At 50.2% G+C, this 17,933-nt stretch overlaps 1 protein-coding gene across 2 annotated transcripts; it reads left to right on the top strand.

The window, feature by feature from the left end:
- The first annotated feature begins 1,790 nt into the window (after positions 1-1,790).
- ppm1bb (protein phosphatase, Mg2+/Mn2+ dependent, 1Bb) lies at positions 1,791-17,359 on the top strand. 2 transcript variants are annotated; one of them, XM_076033490.1, is made up of 6 exons: positions 1,791-2,178; positions 8,926-9,804; positions 10,394-10,511; positions 11,271-11,382; positions 11,890-11,947; positions 13,316-15,208. In XM_076033490.1, exons 2-6 carry the CDS (start codon positions 8,938-8,940, stop codon positions 13,685-13,687), a joined length of 1,527 nt encoding a protein of 508 aa, XP_075889605.1. In that variant the 5' UTR covers positions 1,791-2,178; positions 8,926-8,937; the 3' UTR covers positions 13,688-15,208. The 2 variants fall into 2 exon arrangements, with proteins under 2 accessions (XP_075889605.1, XP_075889607.1); XM_076033492.1 differs by lacking the exon at positions 13,316-15,208 and adding an exon at positions 15,772-17,359 and having other exon boundaries at positions 1,793-2,178.
- The last annotated feature ends 574 nt before the right edge of the window (positions 17,360-17,933 follow it).

Here is a 17,933-nt window from a genome sequence, read left to right on the forward strand (position 1 = left end):
TAGGGGATTGAAGGGAAAGGGGACAAAAGGCAGAGAGTTTAATATTTGGGATAAGCTGCGATTGAACATCGTGATCAGGGCAGAATGATCAAATTCTCCCGGTGATAATCCCCTATCTTGGAAAATTAAATACCACTCTGCCGAAGCTCTTCGGCTCACTCACACTGGCTATCTGTCTGTAACATGCTCGTGCGCCCGTGTGCGCACACACACAGACACACACAAAGCGTCTCAACAGGCCCTTAATCCAAACTGTGTCTCATAACCCTGGATGGTTCCTTGGGGAGCTGTTCGGATATATGATGAGTTTTTCATTAATAAGACACAGGTCTAATCCTGAGGGCCAAACACAAAATGACAGCGGATAAACCCCGGTTTTACACACACACACACACACACACACACACACACACACACACACACACACACACACACACACACACACACACACACACACACACTATCTGACTAAAAATCTCTCCACTGTGTTCAACCTTCTCACCCCACTTGTATTTACTGCAGACTACATTTGACTTCATTTATTTGAGAGACTAAAATATCCCCCTGTGATGTAAGTCTTGGCCCAGTCTTCATCCCTACGTCTTCCTGTCTTTGAATCTATTTATGTGAATCAAAGGGTTCATATTTCTTACTCATGCAACCTGACGCTGATAATGCATTCAAAGCAACACTGGAATAGCAGTGTCTGCTATAGTCTGCTAGTTTGCAGTGACGCATGGCTATGAAAATTCATAAAAAAAGATAAAACTTAATCTTAATATTTGACTTTTCATCTTAAAAATATTGGCATTGCGTATGAAGATATCAGCTCAGACTCTGAGCTTTACGACTGTGTATCTCAAAACAATAACTGTAATAGCAATTTAGTATCAGATCATCCTAAATTATCCTCAATTCCAAAATTTGAGCGACAAACTGCACTGTAAATGACAGTTGGACGTACTATTACATTGCAAAATTAAGTTCAATATGTCACTTGTACAGCAGTCATAAAACATTAAAAATGTTTTAAGAGATTCGTCAGCTTTCATAAATATATATATATATATATATATATGTGTATATATATATATATATATATATATATATATATATATATATATATATACATATATATATATATATGTATATATATACATATATATATATATATGTATATATATATATATATATATATATATATATATATATATATATATATATATATATATATATATATATATATATATATACATAGGTAAATAACATAAATATAACAGCACACCTTGTAGATTATTTATGATCAAATTGAAGCTACAATTTAACACGCGACCATTGTCTCAATTAAAACTATTCAACGTCGAGTTTTATTAGGTGCGCTTGTTATTCATTGGGAGACAAACGCGCCGCTGCTGCTGAGATTTTACCTAAAAAAGAAGCGGAAATGAGATCATAATATTCCATCACCGTCGCAAATTTATGTCCCTATTTATTTCTAATATTAAATATTTGCGAAGATTCTTTGGGCGCTACGGACCGTCGACTGGACGCCAAACGTCCACGTCCTACACGCTAACTCCGCCTCTCTGCGCTGGCTTCGGTGTACGCCAAGACAGTTTTGAAGTGTATTCCAAAGGAACATCGCGTCATCCAACTTCGGTCATCGACCAATGAGAACCTACCTTTGGATAAGGGGCATAGCTAATTGACAGCGAATCTAGCCAATTAACAGGCGGTATGGCTCGCCACGACAACCAATCAGAGAGTGTATGCCAAAAATAACACCTCCTCTTGTTCAGCACCCAAAGTCGAAGGATAGCTCTGGCCTTTCAATTGAAGAAAGTGCTAGATTAGTCAGTGTTGTATAATATAACCAATTCTCAGTGACCGTACTTGTTTAGGGACGATCGGAATTGTCTCGATTGAATGCGAGAGACAGAACTGGCGTCAAACATGCGTAAAAATCAACGCTGTCCAAGCAGGGAACCACCAAGAAAGGAATTATCGCCGATCTTCTGAGGCCAATCTCTGTCATTTTTGTCAAATAAGGAAACATAACACAGCTAAGCTAGCTAACGTTAGCTCTCCAGACAGGTTGGCTAACGACGTATCTTCACGCCAGCGGCAGATTCCGACAAACAGTCGAGAGTGGATCTACATTCGCGGCAGCAGGAGAACGTAAGTACCATGCTAGTGTGCGTGTGCTAACGTCATTAGCACGAGTTTGACAGGGTGGAGGGGGGATTGCGTTGGCCCCAGCGGTGGCTAGCAGCTAGCCCGCTAGCGTTAGCTCATGTCAACACAGGCACACTAGGCCTTTCGGCAGAGGGACCATTGTGAAGTGGACTGGGGCATGTGATCAGTGGATCGGTATTTAACATAGAAACGCCTCTCTAAAAACAGCCAGCTGGGTCCACGCAGCCGTCATCACACCCCGACGACACGTCCGTTTAAACAAACCGTGTCTTCAAAAAAAATAGCGCAATCTTGTCGAGCAACGCCAAGTTTCGAAGTAACTTGGTCGCTACCGGCGCCGCTAACTACAGTCCGGGTGGGGGAAGCAAACGCGAATGCCGCCACGGGCAGTCAAACGGTGCAGCACGGTTCGCCGCTGTGCTTTCGGTGCAAAACGAGGTAAACGTAGCGGCGGCGAGCTAAAAACATCTTAGCCCGACTTTGCGATATCACGTCAGGTGGTCATGATTAGCGAGGTGACGTTAGCCTGACACCGCGGTGGCGAGTCCAGCGGCTCATCCTTGAAATGTGTCGTCAAGAGGTCGGATGCGTCGAACAGAAGTACTGCAGGTATACAGAGTTTGAAATGAGAAGGAAAAAGAAGACGAAGCAGCAATATGTGATTATTTCTAAGTGTCGGTTACTCGTGTCCAGGCGGTGCAGGCAGCGAGTCCTGCTGGGTGGACTGCTGCTGTATTTCTGGGGGTGATAAACATATGGCCTGTGTGTTTATTAAGGCCCGTGATGTTACTCAGCCGCTTCACCTGAGATGCAGGGGGTGAAAAGTGTTTGTCAGGAGCCGCCACAGCGGTTTTTAGCCCGTCCTTGTGCGCTGCTGCTGCTGCTGCTGCTGCTCCCTCGGTTTCACCAGCTGGTCAGCTGCTCATCATTTGTCACAGCACTTCTTAAATATTTACATATTGCCCACAAAGTAGCTGCAAGCACCTCGTAGTGACCGACGACAGGTACCGTGTGACGTCAGTATTTAGAGGCTTTGTGATTTTGGGAGTATATTTACATCAACTGGGACAGTTTTCTTGCTGCTGGTGACTCGAGGAATCTGAAGTCACTCAGTTTGTCGGTCACTTGCTAGAAATGTGTTTTTTAATTGGTTCGAAGTTTCTCACCGCTGTGTGAATATTCAAAAGGAAATCGATGTTTTCATAATTGAGTGATGATTCTCTGCTATTTTTTTTTTTTTGTCTTATATCACTTGAAAAAAATCAAGATGGGAAAAGAACTGTATTTTAACTGTTTTCACTTTCATCTAACCTAAAAAAAAAAAAAAAGTTATAGAAAAGCAAGGATAAGTTACAATAGAAAACTACGTTCTGGCTTAACCTCTAAATACCGCGTTAAAGTTTTAATTTCCTAAATATTTCAGCTCTATAAAGGGTTGAAGCCAAAAGATAAATGAAGGTTTAGGGAGTAAACCAAATTGAACTGTGAATATGACTGTCTACAGTGCCTCGGAGGTTGCCTGAGGTGTGTAATAGCTCTGCTCCAGCAGTGACTGCACGTTAGTTTCTGTCTGTTACTTTTTCCACCATGAAACTGAGATCGGAAACATTTCCACGCATTGCCGGATAGAAAAGATTATTAGATTGTGTTTTTGTTATCTTTGTCATGTGTTGTCAGCGGGGGTTCTTTTTTTGTTTGTTTTGTTTTTATTAGTCATTACCTGAAACCTCCTCAACATTTCCCTCTGATGCCTGACTTCACCTTCAGCTGCAGTTGGGCCAGCGAAAATAGCACAAAGCTGCCACCAAGTTTTGGCAGCTCCGTTTTCCATTTGCTCAACAGATAAACGGTCCACTCAGACTTTCACACGTCTGGTTTACTTCGGGTCCCCGCTCGTTCATCGGGCCTTCAGCCCGGCCGTCCTCGGTGGACGCAAAACGTCATTTCACTTGCAAAGTGAGGTGACGTTCTTTTGGAGAAGACGTCGGAACCCTCAGTTTCAACGCAGCTGTGATCCACACCATCAACCGTGTGTGTGTGTGTGTGTGTGTGTGTGTGTGTGTGTGTGTGTGTGTGTGTGTGTGTGTGTGTGTGTGTGTGGCCATGTTCTGGTTTAACACGTCAGGCCACAGTTGGCTGAATGTCCGTTGAAGTCGACACTTCCTTGTCTTTTTCTTTTCACATTTGTGACAATATTTTCTATAGAAGGCTGAACGCCAGGGAGGGGCCGACTGGCGGCCCAGAGTGACTCTTTCCACTCTTTGACGCACATGTAAATATGAAAACACTGCTGCTGGTCTCCGCAGGTGGAGGATGCCGCCTGTTGTCTCATTGCCGTGAGGTCGTCGGCTCTTTGATTTCGTTTCTTTGGTCTGCTTCTGAAATGCAGCTCTCAACTGTGTGATCATCTGTTCAGCATCTGGGTTTGCGTTTTCTCCTCCTTGCGTCGCAGTGGGACAGCGGAGAGTTCACAAATCCAGTGAACGCCAATCCGCGACGGTTTCAGCCGTTGTTGGCGTTGTGTTGGGACACAGCAGGAAGTGAAGAAGAATAAATGGAGAAAGTCGACGTTAGCTCGGGTGCTGCTCGAGACGGCGGTGCGGCTAATGTCTCGAGCGGTATCTTTTCATTCAATTAGCGCAGGAAGGCGTTACACTGCCGGATGGACAGGTGAGGCCTCTGGAGGTTTTTCTCTGCTCCTCGCAGGTTTTGTCCAAAGTTCAGTTCGACCTCACGGCTGCCACATGGTGCAACAGGTGATTGACGTCGACCCTCGCACCGGGCGGAGGCCTCGCGCTGCTGCTGCTGCTGCTACTGCTACTGACTCTGCTCGCTAAGGCACCATTTCCTGCCGTCTTCACTGTGTCATTGTCACTCAGTAAATATAATTTTTTTCTCATCTGTTGTGCACTTTGATTGAGTTGTTTCCGCAAATGTGAAACAGTTTAACAAATGAACTAGTTGGTTAATATTTTTCCGTAATATGTTTTTTTTTTATCTACAGAGAGAATCTAACGAGGCCGTTTACAGGGCACCTCGTAAATGTAGAGATTTGTCGTTTTGGCAACTTTTTCCCAGCTGTTGCTGAGGTGAAATATGTGCACGGAACCTGGGAACGCTCTCTCAAGGCAGAGATGTTCCTCCTCCTTCCCACGGTCACGTCAGACAATGAAAAAAAGTGTTCTGTGATTTCAGACAGAAATCAGATGTTTAATCCTGTATTTCCCTCCAAAAAAAAAAGTCAACTCTATTGCCTGCTTGTGGCTGTGATGCACAGCCACAGCTCTGTGTGAAGCTGAACTGAGAAAACTTGGAAATTTGCACCGGACTGCTGAACTTTTCACCTTCCCCATCAGCTGATGGTGGGGCGAACTGGTGACCAGTAGGTGACATCACAGCGTGTTGCAGCCAGGCGCGGTATAGCGGGAGCCTCAGGGCTGATAATCTTATCTGGGCCGGCAGCAGCCGTGTGAAGAGCAAGGCGCAGGTGAAACTCAGTGTCAGTGGGAGATTGACTGTGACCAGCTGGGACGACTGGTGCAGTCACTGGTTCCCAGTACTGGGAAAAGTATCTGCTCCGATGTCAGTGGAGTGGAACAGCTGATTTGGTTTACTGGGTTCATTCCGTGTTGATTACATGTCGTCTTCTGTGTATGCTGCGTTATTTTGTTGGGTGTAAAGGCATTTTATCCCAAATGAAGATGTGAGAGGAGGCACCAGCGTGACTTCCAGCAGGGTCGTCTCACTGCTGCGCTCTGACACTGGAGTTTAATCAGCAGTGGTGGTTGTCATTTTTCATTTCTCTCTATAGTTTGTGTAGCAACAGCGGATATATATTATTCTGTTATCCTCCCTACCCTGTTTGGATGCAATGTCAATCTAGTGACACGTCGAACTGCACGTGATGCGGTTTCGGAGGTTAGTGGAGCCTCTCCGGGGACCCTTGGATGTGGTGATTGAAAGACCAGGCGGCGGCGGCGGTGGCGGTGGCACCTGACATGTCATCACGAGGACGAGCAGGAGTCACTCTGAGCTCATGAAGGTGTCCCCGCTGCTGGCTGCGGTGCCGTAACAGCCAGCGCAGTCACAGCTGCTGGTCGGGTCCCAGCGCTGCTGCCGCTGCTGCTGCTGCTGCTGCTGCTGCTGCAGGCAGCCACGGCCGGAAGCTGCGTGCTAACCTCGCTCTCAGCGTGTGCGGGCGCCACTCGGCCTCTCTGCAGAGATTACGTAATCGGCGATCCTCCACTTCCCTCTTTTTTTTTTCTTCTTCTTTTTTTTTTTCATACTGCACAGCCAGTGGATTTTGGCAGACGCGTGCGTCTTCGCATGAGGGGGCGTTTGTGTTTTTCTTCAATGCGCAGCAGCAGATTTCAAGCAGGTTAAGTGGCCGAGGGCTTCTGGTCTTAAATCTCAATGGAGAAAGTGTGTGTGTGTGTGTGTGTGTGTGTGTGTGTGTGTGTGTGTGTGTGTGTGTGTGTGTGTGGTACAGGGGGTTGCTCTGTTGTCCTCAGTCTATTACACCACTGTCAGCGGGAGAAATTTAGCTGCATGTGCTGCTTCAGCCTGCACGTCTCCTTTCAGGGTCTGACTGCTGCTGCTGCCGCCATGGCAGGGATGATGCAATTCCTCGCTCTCTCTCTCTCTCGCTCGCTCTCTCTCTCTCTCCGCCAGGCAGCTGAATGTGTGTGAGAGAGTGAGGGGGATGTCGCTGAATGAAGCCCAGCCTGGATGTTTGCCCTGCAGGGTGGGCGGTTGCTAGGCGACGGCAGCGTGTTTGTTTTATTTTTAGCGAGAATCGCTGAACGTTACACACACACACACACACACACACACACACACACACACACACACACACACACACACACACACACACGCTTGTCTCTCTTGCTCTCTCTCTCTCTCTCTCTCTCTCACTCTCACATATGTGGCCACAGCGCTCGCTCCATACATGATCAACTCAGGGCCCCCATGTGAGCGACGGCGTGCGGTAGGGGGTGGGTCCTGTCGGAGCGGCCGCCTATCAGCGGCGATCTGCAGGTCTGAGTGGCGTAGCAAACCCCCCCGCCCCCCCCGCCCCTGGTCGGTGTGAAACACACACCGACCAGCCGGCCGTTTATTTATAGGGCGTCGTCTTCTCGCACATCCACCGTCCACCGCCTCACACATGCACGTTGCCGACACACACACACATTCCGCAGGAGAGTGCCGCCATCATCGGGAGCACGGTGCAGCCTTTTTTGGGCGACCAAGTGGGAGGCAACGCACGCGGCGAGGAATCAATGCGTCAGGAGGAGAGGATGTGCCAGCGCCGCCTCCAATTTTAATGCTTTTTATTGATTTCAAGAGCTCACGAGTGCCAAATAAAGAAGCAGAAACACGCCGCCAGTTGCCTCGTTGCCGCAGCAGCTGTTGACTGTTGGGTCACAATCGATCGGCGCCGCTCAGAATTTCTGGAGAGGCCGAAACAGAGCGTTTGGTGCTCCGGTTGGATGGCTCAGTTCTGGACGGATCAGTCCTGTGAATAAGCTCAGCGGCGGCTCTGTTTGAAAAGTCAATCAATGAGCAGCTCTGACTCCACTCCCTGGACCGGCAGCTCAACAGTTAGCGCCGTTTGTAGTGGGCTTTTTTCTCATTCTGATTCTGGCCTGAAGATAAACAAAGCTGGCTGTCTGTCTGCCAGTCGTAGTGACCAGTCACAGATGGTCCTCTGGTGGTCAGAGTCGTCTGCAGATGGTCGACGGCGGAGCAGCTTCACGTCCGCCAGGTTTCGCCGAGGAGCAGCCAGCCGGCTAATCGGCTAATAGCATTACTCACCCTGTGTTCCCAGTTAAAGGAGCCCACAGCGACGCGGTCCTTTCCTGTCTCGCTGTCCAAGGGGTTCTGCTGGTCTCTGTATCAGCCAACTCATTAAAAAACAACAACAAAAAAAAACTTTAATAATTCCCAGCGTGAAGCAGCCGACTGAACCACTCACTCAAACACCACTAGCTGCGTTTCCATGACCCCTAGAATTGCGCTAAACATAAATATTGCGATAAAAAACTGGTGATGGAAACAGCTAAACTTGGACAAACCTCTCAAATATGGCGAAAAGGTTTTGACGCTCTCATGAGGTGGTTTTTCAGACGTATCCATATAGAGGTAAATCTCAGAAGTGTCATGGAAACACTTTTTTTTCCTTTGCATTTACACGTCACCGGACGTGATGTACGGGGTCATGTGACCAGTTCACTTCAAGTGAAAATGGTGTGTTATGTTTGGAAGGAGGTGGAGATGGAATATTTTTACAATTAATGAAAGAGAAAAATAGAACAACCATTCTTGACGGCAAACAAACGTAAACAGACAAAAGCAAACGTAATTCTGGCAAATTCTCGTGGAGAATTATGGTTCACACCATTCAATGGAAACGCCTGCAAATCCCAATTGTCCTTTGTCGAAATTTTTAGAAATAATGCTTTTATTTTGCGATAGACTGTCATGGAAATGCTGCTACTGACAGAATTGCATATGTGCAAAATCGTGAGAAATGTGGCAGAGTTTGACTGAAATCTTGAAATCTTCTGGACGGCGAGGAACATTTTTGTATCAATGGAAATGCAGCTACTGACTCATTCAGCTGCTGAACTCCAGACCGATTGTCTTCCGTCTTATTCTCCGTTCAATCGTCTCACCCTGTCCGTCCGTCTGCCTGTCTGTCTGCCTGTCCGTCCCCCTCCCTCCCTCCAGCTGTAGGCAGCGATGGGTGCGTTCCTGGACAAGCCGAAGACGGAGAAGCACAGCGCCCACGGCGAGGGGAACGGCCTGCGCTACGGCCTGAGCTCCATGCAGGGCTGGCGGGTGGAGATGGAGGACGCCCACACGGCCGTGGTGGGCCTCCCCCACGGACTGGCCGACTGGTCCTTCTTCGCCGTGTACGACGGCCACGCCGGCTCCCGCGTGGCCAACTACTGCTCCGGCCACCTGCTGGAGCACATCCTGTCGGGCGGCGCCGACTTCGGCTCGGCCTCGGGCTCGGGATCGGGCTCGGGCTCGGGCTCGGCCTCGGGCTCGGTGGAGGGCGTCAAGGACGGCATCCGCTCGGGCTTCCTGAACATTGACGAGTACATGCGCAGCTTCTCCGACCTGCGGCAGGGCCTGGACCGCAGCGGCTCCACCGCCGTGTGCGTGCTGCTCAGCCCCTCCCACCTCTACTTCATCAACTGCGGCGACTCGCGCGCCGTCCTGAGTCGAGACTCCAAGGTGGGCTTCTCCACGCAGGACCACAAGCCCTGCAACCCCCGCGAGAAGGAGCGCATCCAGAACGCCGGCGGCTCAGTCATGATCCAGCGGGTCAACGGCTCCCTGGCCGTGTCCCGGGCCCTCGGCGACTATGACTACAAATGCGTGGACGGCAAGGGCCCCACGGAGCAGCTGGTGAGCCCCGAGCCCGAGGTGTGCGTGCTGGAGCGGGCGGCCGAGGGCGACGAGTTCGTGGTGCTGGCGTGCGACGGCATCTGGGACGTCATGTCCAACGACGAGCTGTGTGACTTTGTGCGCTCGCGACTGCGGGTGTGCGAAGACCTGGAGAAGGTGTGTAACTCGGTGGTGGACACCTGCCTGCACAAGGTGAGAACCCGCGCCCGCCGCTGCCCCCCCCCCCCGCTGACCGCATGCGTGACTGTAGCCGCGTTTCCGTGACGTACGTGGGTCACGTGACCAGTTCACATCAAGTGAAAATGGCGCGTGAAGCGTGGACGACGGAGGAGGCAGAATATTTATTGCAAGTAATCATAGGGGGAAAATGTAACAACCGTTCTTGACAGCAAACAAACGGAAACGGACAAAAGCAAATGTAATTTCGTTCCACGAGATTTTACGAGAATTACGCTTTATGCGCTTCACGCCATTCAGTGGAAACACCTGCACGTCGCAATTGCACTTTGTCGAAAAATTTTAGAAATATCGCTTTAATTTTGAAAAAAAAAAGCAGCTACTGACAGAATCGCAAATATGTGCGAAATCATGGGAAATGTGGCAGAATTTGACTGAAAGGAACATCTTTGTATAAATTGAATTTGTAAGAACTAAATAAAGAAATAAGCTGGATGTCACGTTTGACAGTCGGTAACCGTTGCCTCTCGCTGAGCTGGTTGTGAGTTGACTGCCAGAGGTTTCCCCCTGACGTTCTCCTGTGTGTGTCGCCGTCCTCCTGCAGGGAAGCAGGGACAACATGAGTGTGGTGGTGGTCTGTTTCCCCGGAGCGCCCAAGGTCTCCGAGGAGGCTGTTAAAAAGGAAGAGGAGCTGGACAAATACCTGGAGACCCGTGTGGAGGGTGAGCTCACACCGCCGGCTGGCAGCAGCCACTTTCATCCGCTGTTTTTTCACCTCACTTGGCAAACACGCACATCTGGTGAAGTGGTAAAGGTGAAACCCACAAACATTTCAAGCACAACCGCTTCTTAGACTTTAAATCCCAGACATGATAAATTCTCCAAAAACACTGCAGATCTCCAGAACTGAGCACATTTAGCCCTCTGTTTGCAGCCTTCTTTTAAAACGGAAGCTTTGTTGGACCTCCCACCTGTTTGGAACGGGGGACAAAACCAAGGCGGTATCAGAGGGCGGAGAGGGGCAGTACTATCAGTGCACTTTGTGATGTCACAAAGGGCTGATTCTCAGCCCACACTTGGTGAAAGGGGCTTGCGAGCAGCAGACAGTGAATGATGGCAGGACAGAGGCTGTATAGTCCTCGTGATATAAACGCCTGCAAATGTTTGGCCTGCTGCTCCGACTTCCTGCCGATACCAAGACGGAGCCGAAGTGGCGTCACGCTGAGCTCAGTCTCACGTCACCGCCACAAAACCAACATTCTTTAGGCAAAACAAATATTTGAGAGGCGTCTGCTGCTGCTGCTGCTGCTGCTGCTGCTGCTGCTGCTGCTGCTGACGGTCGGCAGGCAGTCTCTGACTTTCTCCAGCTGCGGCTGCTCGAAACTTCCTCCCGCCCCTCCCCCCACCCCAGTGGACGTCGGAGGCACTGACCGTTGTGTGTTGCTGTGTCGTTGTGTCGTGTCGTCCTCTGTGCGCTGCAGAGCTGCTGGGAAACTGCGGCGAGGGCGGAGTCCCCGACCTGGTGTCTGTCCTGAGGAGCATCGCCTCGGAGAACATCCCCAACCTCCCACCTGGAGGAGGCCTGGCCAGCAAGTAAGTACAGCCATCACACACACACACACAACAGATATTTCAGAACGGCTGATGTTAAGTGCTATGAACGCTTTGCACAGAAAACACAAAATTATAACAACCGTTCTTGACGGCAAAACAAACGTAAGCAAACCAAAGCAAACGCTGTTCTCGTCCCGCGAGAATTACGAGAATTCTCGGGGGACGAGATTTACCAGAATTACGGCTCTTACGGAATTAATGCGCTTCGCACCATTCAATGGAAACGCCTGCAAATCACAATTGTACTTTGCCCAAATCTTCAAATTATCGCTTTTGTTTTGCGAAAAACCCGTCATGGAAACGCAGCTGCTGTTGAACTCAACACTTGCAGATACCTGAACGTTCCATACTGCACCTTTAGACTCCCAACCTGTGTGTGTGTGTGTGTGTGTGTGTGTGTGTGTGTGTGTGTGTGTGTGTGTGTGTGTGTGTGTGTGTGTGTGTGTGTGTGTGTGTGTGTGTGTGTGTGTGTGTGTGTCTTTGCAGACGAAGTGTGATCGAGGCCGTGTACAACAAGCTGAACCCTCACAAAGAAGAGGAAGGGGTGAGTTTTTGCTCTTCGAGACTTCCTCCTCACCCTTCAGCCCCACCTATTTCCCCCCCCGGCCTCAGTCTGACCTCATAAACCTACGGCAGCCCGAGCCAAGGTCACTCCTGTGTGAGTGTGAGAGAGAGACAGAGCGAGAAGGTCAGCTGAGATGACCTCCGTGGGTTCCAGCAGGAGGCTTTCAGCCTTCTGTTGACCTCCGAGGCCCCAGAGGAACTCTGGGAGTTTGTCCATTATCCCAGCTGGACCTCCTGACCGCCTCAGTTCAAGCCTCCAGAACTCGGACCGTCTGAGTTGATTGGAATCCTCTCAGTTGAATCGCCATGAGGAGTTTAACTGCACTGGCAGTTGATTCATTTATTTTTCATAAGGCAGCAGTTGAAATGTCACCGTCGCCACCTTGTGTCTGGCTGCCGTAAAGGTCATAACCCCTCCCCCCATTTTTTAAATCCTGTTTAGTTGTCCTCTCAGGTGCCAAATGTGTCTTTGAAACACACACACACACACACAGTCAACACACTTCCTGCTGCTCTGTCTGTCTGTCTCTCGGCCCCTCCCATCACTCACCGACGGTCCTTTTAAAAGCACTTTTTAACATCCATCCATCCACTTTCAAACGTCTTCCTGCGCTCGGGCTGCAGTTTGTAACAGATGTTTTTAACCAGTTTGGTGGGCGGGAGCTCCAGCACCCCTGGTAGCAGCGTTCATATTTTATTTTTATCATTCCAGTTTGTTTTCTCAGGCGTGTTGTCCATATTTACGTGACCTCAACACAGAAATGCTCTTTCAAACCGCTCATGTTCTTCCCATTTGAAAACAGACAAACTTTCCTACTCCTTGCAAGCTGCTGTGAAAACAACTCTTTCTTCTCTTCAAACTCTGCACAAGCGCGTCGACCTGCACTCCTCACTGCTTCCACCTGGTGGCCCTCAAAACCTTCTGGCCCGAAATAATCAAAGAAAAGCATTTCATAGCTGTGTGTGTGTGTGTGTGTGTGTGTGTGTGTGTGTGTGTGTGTGTGTGTGTGTGTGTGTGTGTGTGTGTGTGTGTGTGTGTGTGTGTGGCCTGATTGAATGGAGACACCCATGCGACCCACACGCTACCCCCTCCAGTTACAACACACACAGACACTCTGGGTCAGAGGTCAGAGGTCAGCTCAAGCACCTGCCGTTCCCACCTTTAGGGTAGTGGGTATGTGTAGCCATACGTGTGTGTGTGTGTGTGTGTGTGTGTGTGTGTGTGTGTGTGTGTGTGTGTGTGTGTGTGTGTGTGTGTGTGTGTGTGTGTGTGTGTGTGTGCCAGCGGCAGCGGTGTGCGTGCGTGGCTGCCTGCCTGCAGACTCTGACCCCTGGCGTGTCACCCCAGGCCTGTGCGGGGGGAGAGGAGGAGGAGAGTGAGGAGGGAGGTGGCGGCACGGCGGCTCACCTGCTGGAGGCTCTGCGGCAGTTCCGCCTGCACCACCGGGGGCAGTATCGCACGGTGCTGGAGGAGTCCCTGGCCTCGTACCACCTGCAGGGGGAGGAAGGCGGCGAGAGGACCTGCGGCGACGGCGCCGATGGCGACGGGGACGGCGGCAGCGACGACGGTGGCGGCGGCCGCCACGGCCGGCAGGAGGAGTGGCCCGCCTCCCGCCCCTCCCCCCTCTCACCCCCCTCCCCCCCGCCCTCTCCCACCACGCTGGAGCCGGACGCCAGCCAGCAGACGGCCGACCTGGAGCCCAGCCCCCCGTCCACCTGATCCCCTCTCCCTCCCCCCTCCCCCCTCCCAGAAGGCTGATCAGCTGTGTCCGCCTCCTCCCCCCCTCCCCCTCTTCCCCCTCTTCCCCCTCCAACCCCCCCCCCCCCTCCCGGCACAGAACCTGAACCGACGCGTCAGTTCGCCCAAGAGTAAAAAAACGCGGCGGCGCCTCTTATGTCCGTCTGTTCACGTTCTGGCCCCCGAGCCACGCGTTCGCCCTCCTCCTGTTAGAGACTAGCGCTGCTGCGGCGCCCCCTGCTGGACAGTTCCACACCTCCGCCCCGCACAACCGGCTCCAGCGAAAAAAAGTGGCAGATGAAAACCCCAGCTGCATCGAAAACCTTTGGCACAGGGTGCTGGCTTCTTTTCACCTCTCCTGGCTTCTGGCTGACTCCTCCTCCCCTCCCGCCCCCTCTCAGACCCCGCCCCCTCTTCCTGCTTTCAGCTAATGGACTGATGGAGAAAAGGAGCAAAGGAGCAAAGGTTCCGTTGCAACTGCACAGTATTGAACATCGGCACCGTCTACTGGATCAAGTCCCTCTACAGACTCGGAACCCTCTTTCTGCAAACATATGACTATGTTGTGTGTGCGTGTGTGTGCGTGTGTGTGCGTGTGTGTGCGTGTGTGTGCGTGCGTGCGTGTGTGTGTGTGTGTGTGTGTGTGTGTGTGTGAGATGCTGGGGCTCCTCCCAGACACTCACACTGTCGCCGGCGGCTTGGTGGCTTTCTTGCCTGTAGGGGGCGCTTCTCATTCACCTCACTGCATCTCCTCCCCTGTCACCCTGCTGCCAAACCCCGCAAAAAAAAAAAGAGATTAGCTGTGGGAGCCGGCGACGACGCTGCCGCAGTGTGCGACAGTCGAAGCAGCAGTAGAGCAACGCAGGACGTCCTGAAGGTTCCCCAGGCTTGAGTTCCTCCTTCTTATCCAGCACCTGACTGACTGTGGACCAAACCCAGCAGCCTGAACTAAAACCAGGTCTGACGATGCAGGACTTCACACACCGCGAGGACATAATGGCGGAATGTCAACGTTGAGGAAGAATAATAGTGACATCAGAGTGACATCAGAGCTGCTGTTTCCAACTCGGAGTCTGCAAAGCCGACGCCAACCTTTAAGGTTTCCAACCACTCCAGAAGTTTTGGTTTCTTAATCTTGTTTTTTTGCCAGACATCTGGAAAAAAAATGAGTCAACTCTGTTTTGTTTTTTTTTTCCTCGTCCCGTCGTGTTAACCAATCGGAGGCGTTCCTCAGCCCACCTGGACCAACCGTGTGGAGTTTGTGTGAAAGCAGCTGCAGGTTGTCAGTCGGTGCAGCAGCGGCCAGTGACTCTGCCCAAGCATGTACAGCACTTAACTGTTCAATATGAGGCACTTCAATATCAGTTTCTGTCTAATCAACTGTGTGTACGTGCGTGTGTGTGTTTGAGTTGTATTTGTAATGCAATTTCAATGGGGCCACATCAGCGCTGCACAGTTTAAAGTGACAAATGAACAAATAAAGGATGATTTCAGGTTTGATTCGTGTGTGTGTGTGTGTGTGTGTGTGTGTGTGTGTGTGTGTGTGTGTGTGTGTGTGTGTGTGTGTGTGTGTGTGTGTGTGTGTGTGTGTGTGTGTGTGTGTGTGTGTGTGTGTGTGTTCATAAAAGCAGCAGCGTCTCTCAGCACGGCCCAGTGAGCTAGCGAGTTAGCCTGCCCTAACTGCTGCTCCAACCATCCACAGTCCACATTGAACTCTTCTCTGGAACAACTGGGGGGGGGTAGTTGTTCCTGTCTGAGCGTATTGCATGTCATCTTCCAGCTTTGTACCTAAGAATCAAATTTAGCCACAAAAACGGGACAGGAAGCGCATATTTGATGGAAATATTCGCATTTCATGTTGAGGGGAAGAAGAGATGAATACTGGCCGGCTTCCCTCCGACGTTGTCTCGGCGTCTCGCTTGCCGAGAGAAGCGGCCCCGCCCTCCCCGCTCGGCCCCGCCCCCTCCTCACTGCTCGGCCCCTCATTGGCTGCGTCGCTGACAGACTGTCCTCTCTCTCTCTCTCTCTCTCTCTCTCTCTCTCTCTCTCTCTCTCTCTCTTCTCAGAGTGCCAGTGAGATGGAGGACCCCTGGTAGCTGCGGCGAGGTGCCCCCTCCTCCCCCCGCTCCACCCCCACCCCTCCCGCTGATCGGTGCGTCCACCCCCACCCTCCCCCTCCCTCCCCCCAGCCCTCGGAGGAGGAGGAGGAGGAGGAGGCGGAGGCGGAGTCTCTCCATTGCGCCATGTTCTTTTTCTCCACGAAACAAAAACCAGAGGACATGTGGTGTGTGTTGGAGTGCCTGAGTGTGCGTTTGTTGGTTGTACGTACGTGCGTGCGTGAGTGAGTGAGTGAGTGAGCGTGCGTGTGTGTTTGCAGCAGCAGGACAAAGACGACACATGTTTTCACACACACACACACACAGACACACACACACACACACGTGCAAACTGCTTTAAACCAGGAGGAAAGTTTTCTTTTTTTCCCCCAGAAATGTCCAGATTGAATGAAGTGAAGCCAGTTGTGATTCTGACCATCCAGGTGTTTTTTTTCTTTTCTTTGAATGTTGACGCCCGACTTCACAGTGACAGGAGGACCTATAAGCTTGTGCGTGTGTGTGCGTGTGCGTGTGTGAGAGTGAGCGAGTGTCTCAGAGAAGGAGGAGGGTGGAGAGAAGATGATGGGTGGATGAAGACCGTATGTTAACATTTCTGCTCCTGGACTCTTTATTTTTATTTTCATTTTCAATTTTTATTTTTTTGTGCTTCTGGATCTTATCAGACTTTGCCTAAAAACACCTGTGCTTCTCCCCCCTCCCCCTTCAGACACACTCTCTCTCTCTCTCTCTAGCTCTCTCTCTCTCTCTCTCTCTCTGTCTCTGACACTAAGCCACACACACACACACACACACACACACACACACGGTCACCGTGAACACCCAGCTTCCACCTTGTGCACGTGTGTTGACGCACCACCTTGGCAGGACACTGCATGAGGACTCTCTCTGGCTCAGCGTGTCCACGCCCACCGCACCTGAAGGACCTCTGATTGGCTCCTGCTGTAAGACAAAGTGCGAGTTGAAATTTTTTTTTTTTTTTTGGTTTTTGATTTTTCCTTTTTTTTTTTTTGTTTCTTTTTGGTGTCGATACTATTGAGAGGAGGAGGAGGATGACGACGATAATCACGATAACGGGGGGAAGAGGGAGGTTCTCTTGTTTCAACCAAGATCTGACAGGAAGTCGGGACTCATGGAGGCAGCAGGGTGGGTGGAGTGTGGTGTGGGCGGGGCTAGGAGGAGGTAGAGGAGGAGCCGGAGGCGGGTTAGATGTGCAGCCCCTCCTCCCTCCTCTTCCGCCTCCTCCTCCCCCTCCCCCGCCTCACCGCGGTCCGAGGTGCAGCCGGACGGACAGCCGGACGGACGGACGGCGGACTGTCCTGACGGTGGATTATTATTATTATTATTATTATTATTATTATTTTTAAATGTTGTCCATGAGGTTAGTAGCTGCTCGCCATGTAGCGTGAGTGAACCCCCTGTTTTAACCCTGTTCCTGGTTCTCAGACTGCATTGGTAATGTTTGTATTGCTGTTGTTTGATTGCACTCACATTTGATTACAGAAAGCGTCTATATATGAAATAAAATACCTATCAAGGAGCCCCGAGGCCGCCTGTTGTGTTCACCTGCCCGGCTGCCCAGGCAGTGCATCCTGGGAGTTGGTCCTGATAATAATAATAATAACAATAATAATAATAATAGTACATGTGGGCATTTATTTGTCCATTTAAAGTTTATTCTTTTGAAACTGCCAAAAGTCTAAAGTTCCTCAGCAGTGATGTGAGAGCGATCACTGAAGTCCCCGATCAAGTGGAATCTATTGAAATTCAGTCAGAATGTGTTTTGAAAGAGTGTTTCAACTGTTTTTGCCACAAATCATTTTTGAGTTTTGAAATTCAGAAGAGTGTTTGCTCAACAGATTTATGAGAAACGTAACGTAAACAAGTGTTTTAGAAGTATTTTATAGGATTCTTTAAAACTAAAAGTGTTATCATTCTTTTGGCAAATACATTGAAACAACTCCATAATCCAGCTAAATTTGAGCGGCTCATTAGGCTGAGAAGTCAGAAGTCATTCAAGCTTAATATTCAACCGCAAACATTTTTTTCTGTTCAGGCCAATATACCAAAAATAGTTCAGCACTTGTGACAGAGTTTGTCAGAAATCATCTAAT

The sequence above is a fragment of the Nelusetta ayraudi genome, unplaced genomic scaffold, assembly GCF_046127955.1.
Source record: "Nelusetta ayraudi isolate G7.1 ecotype Tasmania unplaced genomic scaffold, CSIRO-AGI_Nayr_v1 ptg000042l, whole genome shotgun sequence".
Lineage (NCBI taxonomy): Eukaryota > Metazoa > Chordata > Actinopteri > Tetraodontiformes > Monacanthidae > Nelusetta > Nelusetta ayraudi.

Coding starts and splice junctions, on each gene's coding strand:
- ppm1bb (XM_076033490.1), top strand. CDS start 8,938: ATGGGTGCGTTCCTGGACAAGCCGAAGACGGAGAAGCACAGCGCCCAC. Junction 9,805..10,393: donor TGGACACCTGCCTGCACAAG/GTGAGAACCCGC, acceptor GTCCTCCTGCAG/GGAAGCAGGGACAACATGAG. Junction 11,948..13,315: donor CTCACAAAGAAGAGGAAGGG/GTGAGTTTTTGC, acceptor GTGTCACCCCAG/GCCTGTGCGGGGGGAGAGGA.